The 22,927-nt window shown below is 36.3% G+C and overlaps 3 protein-coding genes across 3 annotated transcripts; 2 read left to right on the plus strand and 1 right to left on the minus strand.

Moving 5' to 3' along the window:
- Nucleotides 1-870: 870 nt before the first annotated feature.
- On the minus strand, nucleotides 871-8,982 carry LOC110453010 (NADH dehydrogenase [ubiquinone] 1 beta subcomplex subunit 10-like). The gene is made up of 4 exons (XM_021501813.1): nucleotides 8,844-8,982; nucleotides 4,626-4,767; nucleotides 3,813-3,952; nucleotides 871-1,424 (listed from the first exon to the last, which is right to left on the minus strand). The coding sequence occupies exons 1-4, from the start codon at nucleotides 8,941-8,943 to the stop codon at nucleotides 1,288-1,290; spliced, it is 519 nt and encodes a 172-aa protein (XP_021357488.1). The 5' UTR covers nucleotides 8,944-8,982; the 3' UTR covers nucleotides 871-1,287.
- Nucleotides 8,983-9,278: 296 nt separating this feature from the next.
- LOC110453008 (60S ribosomal protein L3-like) lies at nucleotides 9,279-14,749 on the plus strand. The gene is made up of 8 exons (XM_021501812.1): nucleotides 9,279-9,369; nucleotides 10,341-10,533; nucleotides 11,844-12,012; nucleotides 12,478-12,613; nucleotides 12,940-13,126; nucleotides 13,633-13,991; nucleotides 14,345-14,464; nucleotides 14,667-14,749. Exons 1-8 carry the CDS (start codon nucleotides 9,367-9,369, stop codon nucleotides 14,703-14,705), a joined length of 1,206 nt encoding a protein of 401 aa, XP_021357487.1. The 5' UTR covers nucleotides 9,279-9,366; the 3' UTR covers nucleotides 14,706-14,749.
- A 5,010-nt stretch (nucleotides 14,750-19,759) lies between these two features.
- Nucleotides 19,760-22,558, plus strand: LOC110453001. Its single transcript, XM_021501788.1, has one exon. It carries the CDS (start codon nucleotides 20,727-20,729, stop codon nucleotides 22,089-22,091), a length of 1,365 nt encoding a protein of 454 aa, XP_021357463.1. The 5' UTR covers nucleotides 19,760-20,726; the 3' UTR covers nucleotides 22,092-22,558.
- The last annotated feature ends 369 nt before the right edge of the window (nucleotides 22,559-22,927 follow it).

The following is a 22,927-nucleotide window of genomic DNA, read 5'->3' on the forward strand; positions in this document are numbered from 1 at the left end:
TACATATACACAAAGACATTGAAATAGGGAGTAGTAATTTAACAACCTATCCAAAATGGGCCAGTACAAATGGAAATATATTTGATTTATTACATATGGGGCAAAGAAGTAATTCCAACAGTGTGGACAAGTTTAGGTTGTCAAATTTTCGGAGCGATCCCCTCCTTTTTCAAGACACAGTGAAACAGAACAGTTACATGTACATATACATCATATTACAAGAAGATAGAACTGATATACTATAATTGAAAATATAGCTATTATATAAAACAGATAGTCCCCTCGGCTAAAGACAGCCGAAGGCAGCAATTAAGCTGAGAGCAGCGTGGACAAGGAATGCTGATGTAGAGGACCTATTCTGATTTATTACATACATATACTTTAATAACAAGGGTTCTTATTTTACTAGTACATGTTATCATATTTTAGTTATTTTTGTGTTATTTGGAAACCACTAAATTATGATAAAAATGTTTTAGCTTTTTTATGCCCTTTTTGGAAACCAACAAAATATGATAATTGCTGAATAAAAGTGACTGTATCCATGTATATTACACGAGGCCTTATAACGTGATCAAAGACATGACGCCTGATACATGTATCACTCAACCTGTGTCAATAGAACACCTGACTAATCATCAGCACCTCTCTATACATAGATGTTGTCCTGAACACCTCACCAATCATCAGCACCTCTCTATAGATAGAGATAACAATTTGCTTCTCTTTCCTGAGATATGTACATATCATTTCACACAATTAACTCATTCACCCCTAAAGACGCATTTGACTTCCTCCATTTCAAAGGTCGGAATAGTTCATTATGAAATTTCAGGGGTGAATGAGTTAAAATGTCACAGGAACAGAAAGTCATTTTTCACACTTGCCAAACCGTTTATTTCCTCATTCATAAAATAGAAATAACTGTACAATGTAGTAACAAACATGGTTTACATAAGTGAGGTCAGTTGGTGCCTTAATTGTCTTTAAAGAATAAACCTCCTTTAACTTTTCCTTGTAAAGGGTCATAATTATGATTTTCAGTGGAAAACAGACCCACTACATGCTTTCTGATAGAACAATACACATACCAACATTAGACATTTTGAATGGTAAAAACATCTAGGTCACAACCTGACTTTCTTTATAGCAAGCATTGTCCAATCCTCAAACTGTCACTTTTAACATGTTATTTTATGACATGTGACATGTCATATCTCTTCTGATGAAGGTGTCTTTAAGTGTAATGTCAGATCCTAGCTTATTCTACACACTGTTGTCCTGAGTCTACATCATCTCTCCTCCTCCATCAACCATCTCAGCTTCAGCAGCACCTTTCTCCCTCATCCTTCTCTCATGTACCATACGATGCTTTTGTTTCATGAAAGCATTCACTACATCATAGTACACAGGTAAGTGTCCATCTGTCAACAAAATACACAGGTAAGTATCCATCTGTCAACAAAATACACAGGTAAGTGTCCAACTGTCAACAAAATACACAGGTTAGTGTCCAACTGTCAACAAAATACACAGGTTAGTGTCCATCTGTCAACAAAATACACAGGTAAGTGTCCGACTGACAACAAAATACACAGGTCCACAGGTGAGTGTCAATTTGTTTAAAGTGATAGAGAAATTATCAATTTACTTGTTCATATTAGTTGTATCTTGCATCATCCTTATCATATCTTTATGATAGCAACAACTAATAACCAATATATAAACATTTCTTGTTATGGTATAATAACAAGAGGTCCAATGTGGTTGTGTTGCTGACTATTTACTCATCTCACATTTTCACCTTCAAAGTTGGTTAATTCAAATTGATTTAAATAGACTTAAAAATCATTACTCTACACATAAAGGATCTTTGTTGTGAGATTGAATTTTTCTATACCTTCAGAATCTTTGTCGTAAGATTTCAGCTTATTTCAATAAAGGGACACTTCACAAATTAGGCATAAATATCCATTCATCAATTGGAAATCAAACTTACTTGAGACCAAATTTGGTTGAAATCAAACAATTCTTAAATCTAAAGGTAGTTATTGTAACAAGAGATCCCAGAGGAGTCTTGGCGCCCACCATTGTACCATCTTCATTAGTTCTTTGTCAGTTTGATCTTTTCTCTTCTTTCCTCAAATCTGTTTGATCGAGTCATGTTAACAGTAAATGCACCTTGGGGTAACTTTTGATCTAAACTTAATACTGATGTGTATGAAAGCCAACATTTAAAGTGAGTTTGTCATTTCACATATTTATTAGTACAGTACTAAATGTGAAAGAAATAGAATCGATCATTGCAATATGAGAAAGATCTGTTTAGTATTTCCTTTAGACATTTCGTTTTTATGATCAGTCTCAAAATACAACATGTACAACGAGGGATCAAGGGGAACCTACATATCAAATTTGAGAAAAATCCCTCAAGTTATTCTTGAGAAATAGTACTAACAAACCTTCAATGTCAAAAATCAAAGATGGCTGTTGGTAGGCCATTTTGTTTAACTGATCAGTTTCAAAAGTTAACATGAATAATTAAGGAGAGTGGGGAATCTGCATTGGACAACTTTTGGTCGCTCAAGCAGGATTTTAAACGCCATTGGCGAGCAGGCGACCGTCCATTTCAGACACTGCTGCACAACAAGGGAACAAGGGGAACCTACATATAAAATATGAGTAAGGTCCCTTGGGTACTTCTTGAGAAATATCAATAACAAGAATTGTTTACGGAGGGACCACGGACGCAGGGTGATTTGAATAGCCCACCATCAGATGACGGTGGGCTAAAAAACTTGCCATTCAGAATAAGTAACCTCATAAGTACTGTAAAACCTGCATGTAAATAGTCAGCAACACACATCACATTGGCAATTGAAATTAGCTTGAGAGTTCCAAATTGTTTGGTATTTCTGTACTTTTAGTTACCTGCCCTTTTATTACAGCAAAGAGTTATATACTTTCAAGTAATACTAGTATATTGATAATGTTTTCCTTTTCCACATACACATCTCCGCTCTGCCACAAGAGCTTGACCTCTCTCATCTTGGTTATAAAGCAGGGATTTTATTTACTCTGCTACTGGTAATATTTTTATGTTAATAATTTTCTACAACATTCATGGAAATCATTTCAAAATGTTGAAATTCCCTAAACAGGTCCACAAATTCAATTTATCTTATTCCGAAACCTCAATTTGTCTTTGTTGATATAGAGGGAATAGCTTACATTTTAAGGAACTTTTCAAGGCCTGAATAAGAGAAACAATGTGGGACTTTCTACCTTATATTTTTAAAATAAATTAACAGTTTTAAACTTTATTTATTTTACAACATTTATGAAACAAAAGGCAATATTCAATCACAACAAGCTCAGAATAGGTTGGTTTCCTTATTTGTAAGGAGATACAAATAAAGAAACCAAAATAAAGAAACCAACCTATCCTGAGCTTGTTGCGATTGAATATTGCCTTTAATTTCCCGTTCCTCAATCGCCCTGCATACCCCTGGGTATCGAACCTAGAAGTACGGCGTTGGCTCTACACCCCGATAATTAATTATGAAACAAGTTACATGTATACCATCTTATATTACCGTATACAGAGAAATTTTGTCCAGTTAAACTTTCGCATTTCGAAAGATAAATCCATAACAAATATTTGTGTATTGTTAACTTCATCCTTAATCTTAATGTTAGAGGAAACCAGAGGACTCCAAGTAAACGTTTTTGGTTGGACAGGTGACCTGCTATCTTTTAATGTCTGATTAAGGAATCAAACCCTGGTCATATACCACACAGTACATACTTACATTTTAGCATCCATTCATCACTTGTCTCATTGTATGTATCCTTCATTACTTTACATTTTGTATTTCTGTTGCTGTAATCAGAAAATACGCAATGCATCCACCGTTTCCTTAGAATAAACAATATGTCATTGTCCACTTTTCTGTAAAAAACAAATGCATTGATAATCAATAACATCAGTTCTTGAAAAACTGCCTCAAGCATATATGTCAGGTTAAGTAAAAGACTGTCTTGTTGAGAAATTAACTGACAAGTGTAAACACTGCATACACTTGTCAATGTAAATGGGAAAACAACTTACAACAAGTCATACACAGCAAATTAAAACCTTGATGGTATAACAGTACCTGTACAGTTAGTCAAGCTTGCTTTTATACAAATAGGTTTCAAAAAAAGAGAGAGAAAACAAGTTTTAGTGGGGGGGTTTTCATTTTAAAATTAACAAATGTTACGTAATCTTGACAAAAGGTAATGCCCAATAGTAATGGATTGCCTGGGAGTTAACACAAATAAACAGGCATAGGGTCATTGTGGTGGATATCAAAATTACATGTATAAGCACTAAGGCTGTGTAAACATTATCAACAGCAAACAAATGATGCAAAAATAAATAATAAATGGCTCACAATCAAATTATTTATCACACTGATTTTTTTTTTATACAAAACAGACAACGAATGAACTATCAAACATTTTGCAACAATGCAATAAGGATTGTACTTGTAACTTAACCTTAAGGTAAAAATATTTTGTTTTAGTGAATAAATCTGTGATTTTGTATACACACTGCAGCCCAATTTGTTCAACGTTCTTACTTGTCTCTTTTGAACTGTTGATCTGCTTCAAATCGGCACATTACATCATCTGTATAGCACTCATCAATGGTAGGTACCCTGTTGAACCTTCGGTGATAATAGGGAACAGTTTTCCTATCACCTTGAAACTTTTCTGCAGTACCTTGATAAAAAAAAAATCCATAATAAAATTTTAAAATTATGCATTAATTGCTTCATTAAAATATTCAAATTGAATAAAACCTCTCACACACAGGGAGATTTTAGGGAGGGAATCTCTCCTGTTAGTTTCCATGTTGTTATCCTGGGACTAGATTATCCAAGATGGGGCCAAACCCCAGATTCAATTGAATTCTGTCTGATAGCATGCATATGATTTGTGTTCATAGACTCACAACCATTTGTATGTTATGACCCTAGGAGTAGTTATGACCCTTGTCCTTGGATGAGCTCCCAGGACAGATCAACCTCCAGGCCTATCCTGGGAAGTGGTGGCCTAGGGAATTTTCAATTTCAAAAGTATTTTATTGACAATACATATATAATACAAACATATAAGTTAACATTAAAGAAGATATTAGAACAGTATTGACAAAAGAATAAGAAAACAGGCTTTGCCTATATCAGTCTTCTTATAATTCCGGTAGCTACGTACAATGCTTAAATATATAAAATGTTGTGATTCGTTTTCCTCTCACACTCATGCTCACCCACACCCACACCAGCTTATGTCTAATACTCGTTATTTAAGGGATAAAACTTGCCTGAATAACAATAATAATAACAATATATATGAATATTCATTTGGAATTTATCTAGCACGTATAAGTAACGAAACGTTTTGATGATTTAAGATAAGAGTCAAAATGTATAAGAATAGTTTTATTTAATTGGTCGGATGCATTACTAATACCATATACTAAACAGTGCAGATTTAAATATCCTAATAGATTATAAATAGTGGTAATATGATGCCTAATATTTGAATACAGAGGACATTGAAAGAAAAAATGTATTAGATCTTCCCTCTGTACACCACATACACAGGAAGCATCATCAATCAGATGGTCTTGTATCAGAGTTAAGATCACTTTTAAAATTTCTTAGCTGACATAAAATTGTGTTAAGTTTCCTCGGAACACAGTTAATAAAAGTTTCTGAGACGGATGTATCAAAGGTTTTTTTAAGTTTCTTTTTAAAAGATGAAATTGAGATGGAGTCTCGTACAGTGCTATCAAGTGCATTCCATTTTACCATTGTAGAAGGGAAGAAGCTATTCATATAAGTAGTAGTTCTTGTCTGTGGTATATTAAAGAATCTGTTATTTCTGAAGGTATAGTTATTATTTACATTTAGAAATGGTTGAATGATATTATCGAGATAAGTTGGAGTGTAATTATTAAGAATCTTATACATTAATGTTAGTTTATGATTTTGTCTTCGTGTGTGTAATGTTTCAAGTTGTGTTTCAGTATACAGAATGTGATGAGATGTACCTGGCCAGTAATTAAACGCATAGCTTCTAGTTGAACTGATTCTAAAAGATCTGATTCCGATTTGGTACAATTATCCCATACTGTATCAGAATATTCTAGCACCGGTCTTATATAAGAGACATATAATGTTTTTAATGTATCCCTATCAACTGTAGTTTTTAAAATTCTAAGAATACTTAGTTTAGAGTTTGCTTTCTTATAAATATTTGAAATGTGATCTGACCATGTCCCTTAACTGTTAAATGTTAGTCCTAAGTGAGTATGGTGTTCATGTTGTGGAATTGGAGTATTGTTAAATAGCAGTTGAGGATGACTGTTAATGTGTCTACGAGAGAAGTTAATAGCTACAGTCTTATTCGGATTGAATAGGATCTGCCATCGCTTTGACCATTCAGAGATTGAGTCAAGATCATCATTAAGTATGTTAGTAGGTGTTGTAAGGTCATTGTTATTATTTACTATTACATAGAGAGAGGTATCATCTGCAAAGAGTTTTATATGAGAAGTTACATTATTAGTAATATCATTAATAAAAAGAAGAAAGAGGAAGGGACCAAGGACAGATCCTTGAGGAACCCCTGCAGACATAGGTTTGGTACTAGATTTATAACCTTCAAAGATAACCCTTTGTTTTCTGTCAGATAAGTAAGCTTTAAACCAATTATATAATTTACCTTTAATACCATATGTTTTTAGTTTATATAATAGGCCCAAATGCCATACTCGATCAAATGCTTTACTTATGTCACAGAAAACAAAACGCAAATCTTTACCTTGGTCTAAATTGCCACTTATAGTATTATAGATATCAGCTAGTTGATTAGTAGTGGAGTCTTTGGGTTGAAATCCTGACTGATGTACACATAACATATATTGTGACTTGAAATATAATTAAACGTATATTTAAAAATATTTTTTGCCAACATTTTGATAAAAATAGATGTAATAGCAATAGGTCTATAGTTATTGAGATCACTGATATCTCCTTTACCTTTATAGAGAGCAGTAACATTAGCCGTTTTTAGTACATCAGGTATTATTCCAATAGATAAAGTTCTATTAAATAATAGTTTGAATGGGTATACTAAAGAAGAAGAAATGTTCTTTACAATCATAGGTAAAATACCATCAGGACCCACTGGTTTGTTTTTATTAAAAATGTCAAATTGGTCAGTTATATCTTGTTCAGTTATGTTAATGTCAGAAAGTTCAAATGGACATAAGGGAGGTAAATCAGGTAGGTTAGTGTCAGTAGTATCAGTAAAGAAGTTATTTAGTGCCTCAGCTTTATCTTGTGGATGGATTAATATTTTATTGTTAGATTTTAGAGGATAGGAATTAGTGCTAGTGTTATTCATTTTTCCTATAGATTTTGCTATCTGCCACCATTTTCTTGGATGCACTGTTTTGTCGGCAAGACAATTTTGAAGTTTCTTAAAGTAATTTTCTTTGGATTGCCGAATAATTTGTATAGTGTAATTGCGACAAGTTCTAAATTTTGCCCAATCTTGTTCCCTATTTTTATTTTTAGCTATTTTATGTAATCTATTCTTATATCTTAATTTATGCCGAATTTCACCAGTCATCCAAGGTTTATCATCAGGATGGACAGTAATTGTTTTATGAGGGATATGGGAGTAAGTAGCAGAGTTTATTTTGTTTATAACAGTAGAATATAGTTCATAGTTCATTAATGCTAGTAGTGTTATTAACTATGGAATCCCAATCATTACTAAGTAGTTCATTATTAATAGCATCCCAATTAGCTTCATTGAACTTATATATAGGTTTCTTGAATGGTTTATTTTTTAGTGTCTTAAAACAAATGTTAGCAAGGATGGGGCAGTGATCACTACAGAGAGGGGAAAGTACATTTGTCGAGGTAAAAATGTTAACATCATTACTAATAAATACATCAATTAAGGTAGCAGTAGTGTTTGTAATGCGTGTTGGTGATTGTATTAAGTTTTTTAAGTGATATTTAGTAATTAATCTTGCTATATGTGAATTAGGTTTCATTGTGATAAAGTCAATATTTATGTCACCAGTGATAATGATATTAAGATTAGTATTAGAAAGATTATCCAAAATGTTATCAAGTTCATTCCAGTAATCTATTTTTGTATTAGGAGGGCTATAAAGACAGCAGAGAAGCATTTTTTTGTTAGAAGTGTTAATTTCTAGGATGACAAGTTCTATGACTTCAGTTTCAAGATCAGTTCTGTGATTTATTAAGAGGTTGTTTTCAGTATATATCATAATACCACCACCGTGTTGCCTAGGGAATACCACAGGTGCTGGACACACTGGTCAATGGTCTTATGGTTACTTACTGTTTAAAATGCATGCAAAATTTATCTTACATCTTAATAATTGTGATGAGGAATTAATATATACAATGTACCTTATTTCAAATGAGCATTCCAAATTTTTTCATTCCGTATTTTTAAATATTGATCGACCATTAGTAACGTTACCAAATGGCACATTTGTGCGGTGCACAATGACCTAACATACTCATGCATATGATGTATGTTTATGTATAAACAGACGACTGATCAGATTTTTGAAGCCTTCAATTATAGTCAGTTTTAACGGACTAGAATGATTACTGTAGTCTGCTAAAACTGGCCATAATCGCAGGCTCAAAAGTTCTGATCGATCATGACATAGGCCTACCCCTATGTCATTTGATACCTTAACTATTAGTTAAGTTTTTGTGAGCTTCATCAATTTATGTTACCCTTTATCAAAGTGGCAGGAGCATCAAAAAGTAGAGATAAAAAAGTCCTTGTAAACTGTGTGTATCTCGAAAGGGTTGAATCGTCGTCCTTTCCCGACATTGTGGATAGTGACCTACCGGAAATGTGACTGTATGGCACTGGCTACGACATCAGTCTCCAGCACAGAAATATATTTAACATTTTTGTTTACAGTTTTTCATTAATTTCTAAATTGGACTTAAGTTGAATAACATATTTTAACGTTTTTTAAATTATTGTTTATTTGCTGTACAATAAGTATCTGATTTGTATGTCGTAAAAACCGGTTTGAGGTTAGATTATAATATAAAGAACACATACACAAGTAATGCTTTTTCTTTTAAACTAAAGTGGTGGATACCCAAGTACCAATGTGTGAAACAAAAGATTCTCAAGTTGATTAGTTTCTCTTACGATACGATACGATCCAGGTCAAAGGTCACAGATCCCAGGCACTATCGGACCGACATACGGCAGCTCTTCCTTTTTGAGTCGACGGCCATCATGGTAAGACGTGAACTATTGATGTGAATTCAATCTAGCGTCATCTGTCATTAAATCGAACAAATTGGAAATTGCACGATGAATTGTAATGACTTATATAGTTACTGTGTAATGTACCGAAAGATTTTTCTTCTTAGATGGAAAATATAGCAGTATTGTGGTTATATATATATTGCACATCATGATCTTTTGACACGCACTTATACACGTGTTAGACAAGCGGGTTTTGATGATGAAAAACCCCCAAAAGGGCCTTTAATACATACGAAACGAACATTCAAAAAAAATCTGAATTAGAACTTCAGAAAAAAAGCTGACTCTTGGGAATATGTTTTCTGATAACTTTATTTTCGACTGCAGCTTCAGTGTACATGTTGATTCGCCCTAAATCCCGAGCCCCCTGGGTTGGTTAAGGTCGAATTTGAACATGTTTAGTAGGGAAAATCCTGGAATTTGAGAGAGCAGTGGACCATTTCCAGCAGTTTTTTAGGCGACATCAAAATGATGATAAAACTGGTCAATTTCAGTTATGAAGGGTCAATGGCCCCCTCCAGGTTTAGTAGTGAAGGCTTTTACAATCGCATCTCGCGTCCTGGTCTTGTTAACTGATGCATTCTCACTTACGGTAACTAGCCACTGGCATGGCGACCCATAGGTACTAGCCTCAACGTTTATCCATACTAGTGCCGTCAGAACTGGAGAAAGGGGGGGGGGGATCTCTGAACTAGATTTCTTGGTGACTCGTAGCCATTGGGCTTGATGGTCATCCTTGACTATTGGTGAATTGCGCATAAGTTGCGAGTTGTACATTCAAACAGACAATTCACATGTTCCTAGAATATGCAATATGATGTAGATTAAGTCTCGCAAACTCTTTTTGATGTGCAGGATTTTAATTGAAGAAATGAGGGGAAAAAATGCAGCTGTTAAAATTACCAATAGAAAACTTAAATTGTCCCTTTTTGTTTTTTCAGTCACACAGGAAATTCTCAGCACCCCGTCATGGGTCGAAGGGCTTTCTACCAAAGAAGAGGGCCAGCCGTCATAGGGGCAAAGTCAAGGCTTTCCCTACAGATGATAAGAACAAGCCTGTCCATTTGACAGCTTTTATCGGTTACAAGGCTGGCATGTCCCACATTGTTCGTGATGTAGACCGACCTGGTTCGAGTAAGTACCATGTAGACACGAGGTCTCCTTAATGTAATTAGCATAACCTGGATGTCGTCTGGCCGTAGCTGCGATAACGTAGCTTTCTGACGACCGCCATGACAGATCATCCGTGACGTTATCTCAATTAGCCTTTCTATATATGGCCTGCATGGCCAAATAAAGTATTACTACTGATGTTTACTACAATTTCCACATTAGGTCATGACACCTATATGTGGACATCGGACCTATATCGGAAGAGAGACAACCTTTCCAACACTGCGGTCAATTCAGATTTCGATTACGCTTGCTACATTTACTTGATTATTTAACGACATTTTAGGCAGAGTTAAACTTCAAGTTGTGCAGGATATCAACAGAAATAGTTCATACGAAAACCTTATTTATGGATGCAGACCAATGTGCTGTCAATTAATGCTAAAATCGCCCCGGTGTGATTCACACCGGGCTTGCTCCATTACAAGGCATGGGATCGATTTAATACCCGGCCGGGGCAGAGGAGGCCGGGTATTAATATTAGTTCTATCTGGCCGCAGCACCAGACACTTCGACAGACAGGTGTTTGGTCTGGAATCCGAGTGCACTACTCCATCAAAATGAAATACTTCTCCATCATTTTATGTACAGATTTAACGGAATGCAATTTTTAACTAAATTGGCAGTTTTAACAAGACCAAAACAAAAAATCTTGGGTTTCCGCTAACCCTACCTATCCTAAATTTTTATTTTTATTTTAGATATGCACTGTTAAAGTCCAAACTTCCGCCCTAAAAAGACGACTGAAACAGGAGTAAAATAAATTTGGTCCGAATAATTGTCTATTAGTACATGCAAGGTACAATATGTTTGTTAATAGTACCCTGAAGCCTTGCAACATTAAATGCTCCAATACAGTAGTGCACTCTATTCCCAAACCAGATATCATTGATCAAAATGACGAAGCCTATCAATTGGCCCAGGGTTTTTCCAAGAAAATTTAACCATCATGTTCAAGTATGCTGTATGTTTTGAATTGGGCAATACAATTGTTCGAAAAATAATGCATACAATATCGATAATTAGAAGATGCTGTCTGAAAGATCTTTTATGCATCATTGTCTTTCAAAATAACTATTTCAGTTTTGAGTGCCAATGTTCATTAATCTTGCATTTGATAACGATTCAACGGGTGAAAGTTCTGTAAAACTTGTGCAAAGTGGCCAAAATTGTTATTTTGTTTTACCGAAACGGAAATGAAATTATTCCAATAGTAGTAATGATTAATATGATAACTGAACAGGTTGTCAAGTCCACCTTTTGTATTTTAGAATCCAACAAGAAAGAAATCGTGGAGGCAGTCACCATCATTGAGACACCACCCATGGTTATTGTGGGTTTGGTAGGCTACATTGAAACACCAAGTGGTCTGAGGTCATTCAAGACTTTGTTTGCTGAGCATCTGAATGAGGATTGCAGGAGGCGATTTTACAAAAACTGGTATGATTTCAAATGTTGTAAAAGTGCATTATATTAAGACAATATTTAGATTTATGAAATACAGGCTACTACATTTGCATGTAAACCGTGTATTGCAAAAACAATTTGGAAGAAATTTATAATCTGAAACTGAAATTTGTGATCCAAAATATGACTAGCTTTCCTTTATTGACTATTTTATGTTGCATGATTTTGTAATAAGAAATGTTGAATTGTGCTATACCTGAACTAATGATGATGTCATTCCAGCTCCTACCATGGTTATATGGTGAGCTGTGGTACTCCTCTTGGTCAGTGTCCTGCTGTTGCCTAATTCTGTACTTGCTAAACTTTCACGGTTTTTGACAGCAGTACTGAGTTGGCTTGCTTGGTTCACGGCTAACGAGTCCATGTTTAATGTTGTGGTTTTCCTCCACTGGTCGGCATCCGACTACGAGGCTAACCACATGCTTCTTAATCAAAAAGGTACAACTGCAAGAAGAAGGCATTTACCAAGTACGCCAAAAAATGGACTGATGAGAGTGGAAAGAAGGAGATTGAGCGTGACTTCCAGAAAATGAAGAAGTACTGCAAGGTCATCCGTGTCATTGCCCACACACAGGTAAATAATTTAGACATCTATAGGATTCGGTTTAATATTTTCTAAGTCTTTTTACAAATCCCAAGGAACATTAAAAGTCAAATTTATTTAAGTGCTCTAGGGAGTCCTTACTACAAATAAAGGATTGTTCAAGGTAGCTCTCTATTTGTAAAATTGTTGATTTATTTTAATATGCTAGTTCTTGCATTACTGACGAGCTCAAAGCTCGCACCTTTTTGGAAAAACAAAATATTGCAATGTAAGCAAGACTAATATTGAAAGGATTCTTTTGAAACGTGGGAAACTATTTTGTTGACGTACATTATGCAAACTATACTTTTTTGTAGACTAAGTTGATGAAGAAGCGTCAGAAGAAGGCACACATCATGGAGATCCAGGTGAATGGAGGCACCATTGCACAGAAGGTGGACTGGGCTAGGGAGAAGATGGAATCATCTGTCCCTGTTGGCTCCGTCTTTGCCATGGATGAAAACATTGATATCATTGGTGTAACCAAGGGTAAAGGAGTCAAAGGTGAGATGAATACTGATTTTATTAAATTTCATGGCCTTTGAAAGAAAATGTGAATTTTGTTGGGCCAGAATTCCTTGACTAACTTTCTCTCGAGTGATCAAACTGCATTGATGCATGATGAAACACATGGTAATGCTCCTGCCAGAGCATGCTGACTTTCAGTGGTGACACAATCCATGCTGCCTTCCTTCTGACAACAATGCTTGAGAATGTCTTGAAAAATCCATTTTTCATTGCCCTACCTACCTTTAAAAAATTGGTGCCATGTTTAAATGCAAATTTTAATCCATTCTTGTTTACATTACTGTTATTAAACAAAGAGCTAAAGCAAGCACACATTTTGCTTAATAACATAACTTGCCTAGCCGAGATGTTTTTTTCACAACTATTGCTTAAAAAAGTAATTCCATTTTGGCCTGATCAGGGATAAAAAAAAAATCTGATTTATTTACTACCAAATTAAAAGTATTTTTAACTACAAAAGTTTTCCTTTATTTACCTGACAGGTGTGACATCCAGATGGCACACAAAGAAGTTGCCCAGGAAGACGCACAAGGGTCTAAGAAAAGTTGCCTGTATTGGAGCCTGGCATCCAAGTCGTGTTCAGTTCACTGTTGCTAGGGCTGGACAGAAGGGTTACCATCACCGTACAGAGATCAACAAAAAGATCTACCGTATGGGTGAAGGTACACACACTAAGGACGGAAAGCTGGTGAAAAATAATGCTTCCACAGACTTTGATCCCTCAGAGAAGAACATCACCCCCATGGGAGGATTCCCCCATTACGGAGAGGTCAACAATGACTTCGTCATGATCAAGGGCTGCACCATGGGACCTAAAAAGAGGATTCTGACCCTCCGCAAGGTTAGTCTTCTATAAGAACAGCAAGGTGAACTTTGCAAAGGATGATGTTTTTTGTATCGAGAAATTGGCTCAAGTTTCAAGAAATGAAATGTTTTTGTTATAGAATTCAAAAACCTTTATCTTTTTCCTGTGGTAGTACTGCGACTTTCAGTTAGATACCTGTATGTTTTACTCGAGAAAGCATGAACACCAAAGGCCATGATTTAATCTCTTTCTTTTTTTTTTACATATTTTAAGTGGCTTAGTTTTCATTTCAGATATGCTGTTGCTATAGTAGTAGGGCATTGGTGAAAAAGTGTTTTTGTTTCCAACTTTCTTTGCTATTTTCACCATAACAATGTTAAATTTTGTAGTCACTGCTGCCATCTTTCAAGAAGAAGCAGATGGAGAAGATCAACCTGAAGTTTATTGACACTGCCAGTAAATTTGGTCACGGTCGCTTCCAGACATTCGAGGAGAAGAGTAACTTTATGGTAAGTTGAGGTGTCTAAAAAAAAAATGTCGGAGATGACAAACAGATATTATTTAAAATATTTCTTTTTTAAAAAGAGCTCTCGACAATATTATTGCAATGTCGGCTTACTTGTTTTGTGAAAAATGTCTTCATCTGCATTATTAATGGAATATTTTGACCTTGAATGAAATAACTAATAGTTCTTATTTGTCTGTTTTCAGGGACCTCTCAAGAAGGACCGCAAGGAAACTCCTGCATAAGTGCTTTGCTTGTGGATTTCCAGAATAAAAAAAATCTAAAAACATACATGTTTACTTGTTTTGTTTCAACAGTGTAGGTGATGTACGACAGTTTTGAAAAAGTTATTTAAGATACTTGTAGAGCAATGGCATGGGAGAAAAGCTTTAAATAATGCACACAACGAAAATTTGCAAGTAGCAGCGAAATATTCTTGAAATTATGAAAAAGAGATTTAAGAACCTCGAAACAACAACATTTTAATGCAATTTGTTCCGTAGGATCTGGCTCCAGAAGCACCACGTGTCAAGTGCACAATGTAAGGTTAGTTTTGTTATAACCTAGTAAATTATTGTTCATTGAAGACCCCATATAATTGTAGATTCTACACAAGTTGGCGACCATAAAGGATGGCGGTCCAACTGTTAAGTAGCTACATCATTGTCCAGAATAGATTATTTGAGAACGAATAGCACCTATTTCAAATTTATTACATGGATTGCTATGTTGGTTAGGAAAAAAAAAACGCTTTAATTGCTTATATGAAATGGGTATTTTCAAGTTGCACGGGGAAGATGACCATCACCTTGTATAGTTCGATAAGCAATATCGTCGTTAGTGTTTTTCTGGTACAATATACATAAATAGATGCATATTTTTGTTCATACTCTCTTACACTCATTGGCACGCTCACTGCATTCACATATACTCGCTCATCATTTCATAATGTTTTGTTATCATCCTCACTCCAATATCTTTATCATGACGATTACATCATTGTCGTTTAGAGTTGTCTCCCATTACATCAACCAAAGTGCAAAATTGTCGGTAAATTTCAAAACCCTTGAATCTTGCGAGGGTACCGAAATCATCTGCATGAGGTGTGCAGTACACTGTAATCTATTAGTCGAGGTTTTTTTCTTATCAGCTCTTGTCAAAATTAGAGCAACATTTTCCGTTAAGCCGGGCCTGGGTTGTCTTATTGAATCTTGAAATATGCCAGCTGCATCGTACTAGAATTCGACCGCGCTGACCTTCACCTAATGACCAAAGGTTTAATAAATGCCACATTTTCAATAAATTCTTTTTTGTCCCTGATATGGGAAAAAATGAAGTATATCTGGCTGTATTGCCAATCTGCGCCTACTCCATACAGACATGCCTACTATTATTAATATATATATAAATGCTTATTATGGCCAATAATATGATACATTTTTTATTCACAAAAACAAAGCGAACGAGCATTGTCCACACCGTGTCGCTCGCATTCTATCGTCTATTGGTTCGACATGACGAAGCTGCCGTTTCCATCAAACTTGCAGCATGTTTAGTGATTGATGCTGGATTTTCCTGGTATTATAAAGAGTGGATTGCATGAATTTCCACGAACGCGGGAACAAAGGCTGAGGCGTACTTCCTTGTTCTTGGACATGTCACAAAGGCCTTTGTTTATAACAATTCAAAAAAGTTTTTATATATGTATGGCTATTTACACAGTTGACGGTTTACTGTTGTTATGCGTCATCTTTAGATGGGTACTGTCTAAAGTTACTTATCGAAATTTGTTTCTTCTACGTTCATTTAGGCTCGGGATGTCATTAGCAGGATGGGTGTACAAGTCAAATATTAACACGAGACGCAAGTTAATTATACCTGTAACGCAGTTTATTCCTAAAGCTCAGGTTGAGTCGTGGTCAGCTGTGGTGATCACTACCAAACATCTTTATATATAAATTTTAACGCACTTTTGTAAAGATAGAATGCTTTCCGATAACCTTTTTTAGTGTTCAAATATCTTTCGTTATTTATCACCAGCTCTTAAAGTTACGAAGGGCACGAGAAAAAGTGCAAAATATACTTCTAACGTGGAAATGCGCTAGCAGGATACTTTATACGAGTTATTTCCCTTACAATTAACAGTAAAATAAATACTGATTACTTGTGTCGCATCAAGAAAAGGTATGGCGTATTAAAAAGGCAAGTTTGAGTAAAACCAGATATGTTGCAAATTTTGTCCAAATACTTCGGCCACTTTTGTACAGCCATCAACAGATCTAGACATTGATTTACAATTATTTCTCCTCAAAGTACTGGGTGACAAATCGGAATTTAGAAATTAGTATTGTTTTTTTCATCGCATGGAAATGCCAGGGTTTGTTAGCCTGCGACTTTTCTTGTCTCAACATTAACCCATTACTGCAACTACATCAGCAATTTGTAGACAACTTCACAAAAGGTCAGCCAGTCGAGGTCAATTTTAAATATCAAAAGTAAAATATTTTTTAATTTACTAATTAACTAACATTTAAATCGCAGCGGAGGCATTCATAACAACGCAGTTCTGTTGAGAGTAAAGCTAGCTAAAATGTCAAAGAAAATCAGCTCAGAACAGATCGTTGTGTACATGTAGTGTTTCAGAACTTTCTACAGGCATTTGGGGAAAATCCTGATAAATTTAATATTTCATGCAGTAGCGTAAGTGCCTTAGGCTCGAGTAGGCACTAGCCTGTTCATTGTCAGTGAAAATTCAAGAAATTCAAAAAAATATAATATCTGTATTTATAAGAATGAAAGATTACACTATATCCAGGATGTTTTGTATAGATCTAGTACAAATTACGAAAAGTCCGTCTTTAACTCAGTGACTTAACTAGCAGGTATAAGTTGAACCCTAAGTGCAAAACCAAATTAGCCGCTTGTATTCCTGAAGGAAAACAAAACACAACGTCTCCCTGACCCCGATGTGTAAATCACACTCAGCATTGAAGGCATGCATCTGTCTATGCAGACAAAGCATTTGATATTTTAATCTTTGTCTGCAGAAATAAAAGAATGCTTGATAACCAAGGTAACGCTACAATTAGTCCGAATTATTCTGACGTTTATCGACTTTTTTCATATCGGTCTGTCGTCGGTTAATCGACGACAGACCGATATGAAAAAAGTCGATAAACGTCAGAATAATTCGGACTACGCTACAATGTACCTTTACACATTCCAGCTTTTCGAACGAAAAAATAGCTAATCTCGCTTCCGTATTACACTCTTTCCTAATACCCATTACAGATGGTATCCATCATAATGCAAATTATGCAAGTTATGCAATAAGACACGAGGATCTGCCTCGTTTGTATTTAATTCCGAAATTTTACCCCGTGTTACAGTTGATTCGGTCGGTAATTGAGACCTCGATAAAAAAAAAAAAGGCATGACTTCATCATGATATCACAAATTTTGACTACTGACAGACAAACTTACAGCGCAGAGTTTCCGAAGACGCAGGTTAATGGAGTCTACTGGCAAGTGTTATGGTCGCCATCATCAATTACATGAAATAGGGAACTAGGCTATCTCTTTGATTATGCTCATAAGAGTGGTTTTGTTGTCACTACCCAACTTCTCACGATGAGGAGGACCTCACATAACATGGCGTTGACCAATATTTTTTGAATGCCGTAGGTCATCGATGACGCAGAAGATGCTTAACCTTCCGGACCATCTGGTCTTATTCTCCTTGTATTTTGCAAGTCTCCATGCCTTTGTTCATATTTCCCCCAAATTTTATCCATTTTGATCAAGTTCACTCTGCGATGCTGTTGACTCTGATATTTTCTTTTTTAAGGAACCATCTTACCACCAATAAAAAGTTGAAGTTTTAGATAACGATTCGTGTTTATATAACTTTTAAATGATTTTTATTCATAAGATAATGTCAGTGAGAAGTTGAAAACTCCTGCTAAAATCATCATACAGTGAATTTACATCATTACCACTCATTCTTATAATTTGCATATTTTATTATAAAACGCATTATCAACTGATTGTATTTAAACTTTAAAACTGTTGTCGTTAAACTAAAAAAATACATATTTATCAGCCAATAATTGTTCAAGTGCCTACACAAGATTTATACCCCAGCTACGCCCCTGTCATGTATTATCCTAGGGATTAGAAAACTTGAAATCATCTGACTGGAAGCGCAGTGTAGTGGATAAGCGCGGTACTTTACAATATATTCGTGATCGAATCTTCGTAGCGAAAGGATTTGTTTTTGTGACAAAGAAAATTATGATCAATTCGTCTTTTACATAAAACTTTGCTATTTTACATACTGTAAGTTGGCAAGCAGCAATACATTGTTTGTATCAACCACACTGAACTCCCCCGTTTGAGATACAACACAGTGCTGTGACTTACTATATAAGCTATTTCTAGCATGTTGATGATATTGGGCATAACAATAACAACAGAGGTAGCGTAAGATTTTTAAGAGCACGGTCAATTTTGATTAATTACTAGTATTTTTTTAATATTTTACATGTATTTTATTCCAAGCCTTAAAATGTTATCAGTTCAATAGAGGAAGGGCTGAACTCCTATTATAACGGCATCATATATATAATTTTCTAGAGTTTTTTCTTTGTGTAGTTATATCTTGTTTTAACCTAGACTGCGAGAGGATAACAAACGACTGGTCCGTTCTCTCGGCCACGCTATATAGATATAGTCACGTTTTCATTATAGAATAGGTAGTGTATTTTAATCGTGAACGAACTCACTCGGTTTTACCTGTATTGCATCAATATAAGGTCAAACTGCTATCATTATGTTCTCTTATAGAAATGTTAATTTGTGTTCACGTTCTGTATTTAACTGTTTACATCAAACTCGATTACCTACTATGTAAATGATATTAAGATAAGTTGAAAAGTTTTGGATTTCGCTATGAAGATGTTATGTGTACCGGGTTTGTGTTTACTGCCCGGCCCGTTAGATATGTGTGACGTCTCCGTTTGTCAACTGACTTTATCGTGGCGATAAGGGTGAGTGTTGATCATGGTAAGTATACACGGGTAAATCACGGGGCTACACTGCCAGTACACATCATCTGGCCCAGCTACACCTCTCAAAGGGCATTTTAATTCCTCCAGGTAACCTACACAAACAGTCGATACAATCCGATTTTAACACGAACAATTAGACCCGAGCTACAGATCGCCCCAAGGTTTCAATACACACATGTATGTTTGTGAATGTCTTATGGAAAGTGAATCAATATAGCTCATGTATAACAATACTTGTCGTCTATAAGACCTATCTTCGGCGTCAAGCATGCGCAGATAACCCTAAGCGATCTCTATTTAATGTCTTAGCACCCGTGGAACAGTGAACACACATTGAATGGAAGTTGTAGATATGTTGTGTATATGTAGCACTCTCGTGAAACGACCGATTAGTTGGTTTGTCAGCTAGTCAGAAGGCAGCCCACCTTTATAACAGATTCCAAGGTAGTGTGGCTTTATTTCTCGTTCATTGGACGAAGGGTGGATATACTTTAAGTAATTTGTGTTCTGGATAAACTTTTAAATTGATCTGTGTAAGGTCAAACGGGAAAACGTATTCAAAGCACATTATAGACAGGCTCGAAAAACGCATAAATCCCGAGGCAATATTGAATTTCTACGCCTGATTTCAGTTCTACAACAGAATTTAATTATCAGTTTGTCGTTTATCAGCTCACCAGTGTACATCGAATTAACTTTGAACATTCTCTGCACCATTTTGCGTGAACCTACCTTGAGTATATGTGACTGTGCCACTACTAGATGTTATGTACACCACGAACACGTCTGTAATAAACTACAGGAGGATGACAGACGTTACGGTAAGCCGTTTGACTGTAAACCCTGCCAGCAGTATATAACGGTATCGGTCATTCTTACTGAAACTTAAGGACTGTCACAACACACTGGAACTAAGGATTAATATTACGACATTATCACATAACGTTTAAAAGTAACAGAGATCTGTGCTTTTATTGTTAGACGTTGTGACACGTTGGACCTCTGACGACAGCACGTGTGTGATTCTATGATGTAAGGACGCTTCCGAGTTTTGACGGATTTTTGTAGTTTGGTTTAAACTTTGTTTTATTCAGAAAAGGAAACAAAAACAAGTGTCGTGACACTTATGTAAATTTGTTACCTGTGTAGGTAAAATAGGTAAATGCTTGTAGTTTGTTTTGAAATAATCGTGAAATCATGGTCTTACGGGAACAAACCGTTGTCCAAGTAAGTTCATTGGTCAAAGACTTGGACAGGACGATGAAAATTAACGGTGGGTTAGAGGACATCGTCCTCACCAACAATCGCCAGCATATGCGGAGGGAAAAACCCCAGCTCAACTTCGGCAACAACGATCGAGTGAAAGCGTGTATAGGAAACCATCTGTTTCATGCTGTGTTTAAGTGTCGGTTTAAGAAGGTGAAGCTGTTGTTGGACCGTGGCTTTGACGTAAACATGAGGAATAGTTACGGCTACAGCGTTCTTGTGGCAGCCCTGCACATCGACGATAACGACCAGCGAGAGAAAATGTTCCGAACGCTTATCAACCGTAACGCTGATCCCCTCCAGAAGGACCCTAAGCATGGCCGACACGTCCTGTGCTGGGCATGCCTTCTAGGTTGTGTTAATGAGGTAAAGTTCCTAATGGATATGTTCAAGGGAGACTTTGATCTTCACGAGAAGGACAAGGAAGGGATGACCGTTCTCCACCATGCCACACAGGCTGGCCAAGAGGAAGTGGTAACCATGCTTGCTTCAGAGTTCCGGCGCTTTGGTTTGACAGTGGACATTGTTGACAATCTAGGGCTGACACCTTATCTTCACGCGCGGCGGCTCGGCTACACTAACATCACGCGTATACTACAAGACCAGGGCCGCGCATGTCCCGGACAGGGCGACATGTTTACCTTCCGGACCGGTCGGGAGTGGTCTTCCCTTGGCCGCGAGGAACGGCACGTTCAACAAGAACAAGAACGCTTTGGGGATTACATGAAAGCAGCAATTCTTGGTCGAAGTCGAGTTATACACCGATATCAGAGTCGAGCACCTCTTATAAAGATAACACCACCCGCTGATGGAGATGTTGTAGATAGTCGAATCAAATTTGTGGTCAAGGAGAAGACTCCTGCAGGTGGCACAAAACGCGTATCATTCGCCCCGCCCCCTGCGGAACCTCGATCGACACATCTAACTTTACCGTCGGATGTTACCCAGAGGCCTAGTTTGGCACTAACCATGATTGATATGACTCCTGGAAGTAAACAAGTTGATCATTTCAAAAGTAGTCATGCAGAAACAACAAAACCGGAAACAGATCGTTCGAACAGCCATGGAGCGACCATTTCAAATATGTTCGGAGTTTTAGCGCAACAGAACGCGTCGTCCTTTCGCCCAACGGTGGTGATTCCGACGGCGGAACCGGAAATCACACCCAGCAAACAAAAGCGGTCAACATTGGCTATACTCTTTGGTAAACAAAATAAAAAGAAGGTTAAATCACCAAGGGGATCGGAGAAAAAGAAAACCACAAAGGAAAAGAAACCAAGTAAGGGACGTAAATAGCGAGAACACATAACAGGATATTGGGAAAGTTGTCTGTGTACATTCTTGTCAAACCGGGATGGGAACCTATGGTTTCAGTCACACACGTCATTGGCATTTAACGACGACGAGGGTATATTAATGAGAACTGATAGAACGAGTCATGTGTACCTGTTTGGTGTGGTGTCGCCCATTATTAAGTCCGGGCAACGCTCCTAAACATTATGTATGAATGTGTTTATTGCAAGTCCGCGCATGATGCTGCATGCTTTTTCGCGCCTGGAGTTGTGCACGTGACGATAGCAAGCAGTACGTGATATATGTATAACTTATAGTCTAGTCCTCCAGATCGTGACGTGATATCAGGGAGTAGCCGAGAACACGTTATTAGTATCTATAGTAATAGATAGGTTTTTCATGTAATATGAAGAAATAGGTTTTTATCAAATTTTATCACATTTCCTTTATGAATGTTGATATAAAGTGTTGCTAATACCTATTCTCGCGAGTTGGTTTGTTTGTACATGTGATATATTCATTTATGTGAGTTATGTATTTTTAACATGCTAATGGAAATTAACTCACGTTTCCAACACCATGTTTTGTAGTTATGCTAAGAGTTCAATAGGATTTAAAACAGTTTCGACCGAAACTGTAGCCTGTTTAACGGAACAAAGAGCTCGTCCTGAAAAACCAGTATCTATGCCATTATACAACACCGATTCTCCGGTTTCGAGTAAAATATCAATCGGAAAATGGGACCAAATACGTGGGCGGTTTAACACTATTATACACACTGATGATTTAAGTCACAATACATTAAAACATGATGTTATGTCAATACATGTTACAATATC

Source organism: Mizuhopecten yessoensis, unplaced genomic scaffold (assembly GCF_002113885.1).
Source record: "Mizuhopecten yessoensis strain PY_sf001 unplaced genomic scaffold, ASM211388v2 scaffold7055, whole genome shotgun sequence".
NCBI classification, from domain to species: Eukaryota; Metazoa; Mollusca; class Bivalvia; order Pectinida; family Pectinidae; genus Mizuhopecten; species Mizuhopecten yessoensis.

Coding starts and splice junctions, on each gene's coding strand:
- LOC110453010 (XM_021501813.1), bottom strand. CDS start 8,943: ATGTCGGGAAAGGACGACGATTCAACCCTTTCGAGATACACACAGTTT. Junction 3,953..4,625: donor CAACAGTTCAAAAGAGACAA/GTAAGAACGTTG, acceptor TGTTTTTTACAG/AAAAGTGGACAATGACATAT. Junction 1,425..3,812: donor TGATGAATGGATGCTAAAAT/GTAAGTATGTAC, acceptor TTTTGTTGACAG/ATGGACACTTACCTGTGTAC.
- LOC110453008 (XM_021501812.1), top strand. Junction 12,614..12,939: donor GTGTCATTGCCCACACACAG/GTAAATAATTTA, acceptor ACTTTTTTGTAG/ACTAAGTTGATGAAGAAGCG. Junction 13,127..13,632: donor CAAGGGTAAAGGAGTCAAAG/GTGAGATGAATA, acceptor TTTACCTGACAG/GTGTGACATCCAGATGGCAC.
- LOC110453001 (XM_021501788.1), top strand. CDS start 20,727: ATGGTCTTACGGGAACAAACCGTTGTCCAAGTAAGTTCATTGGTCAAA.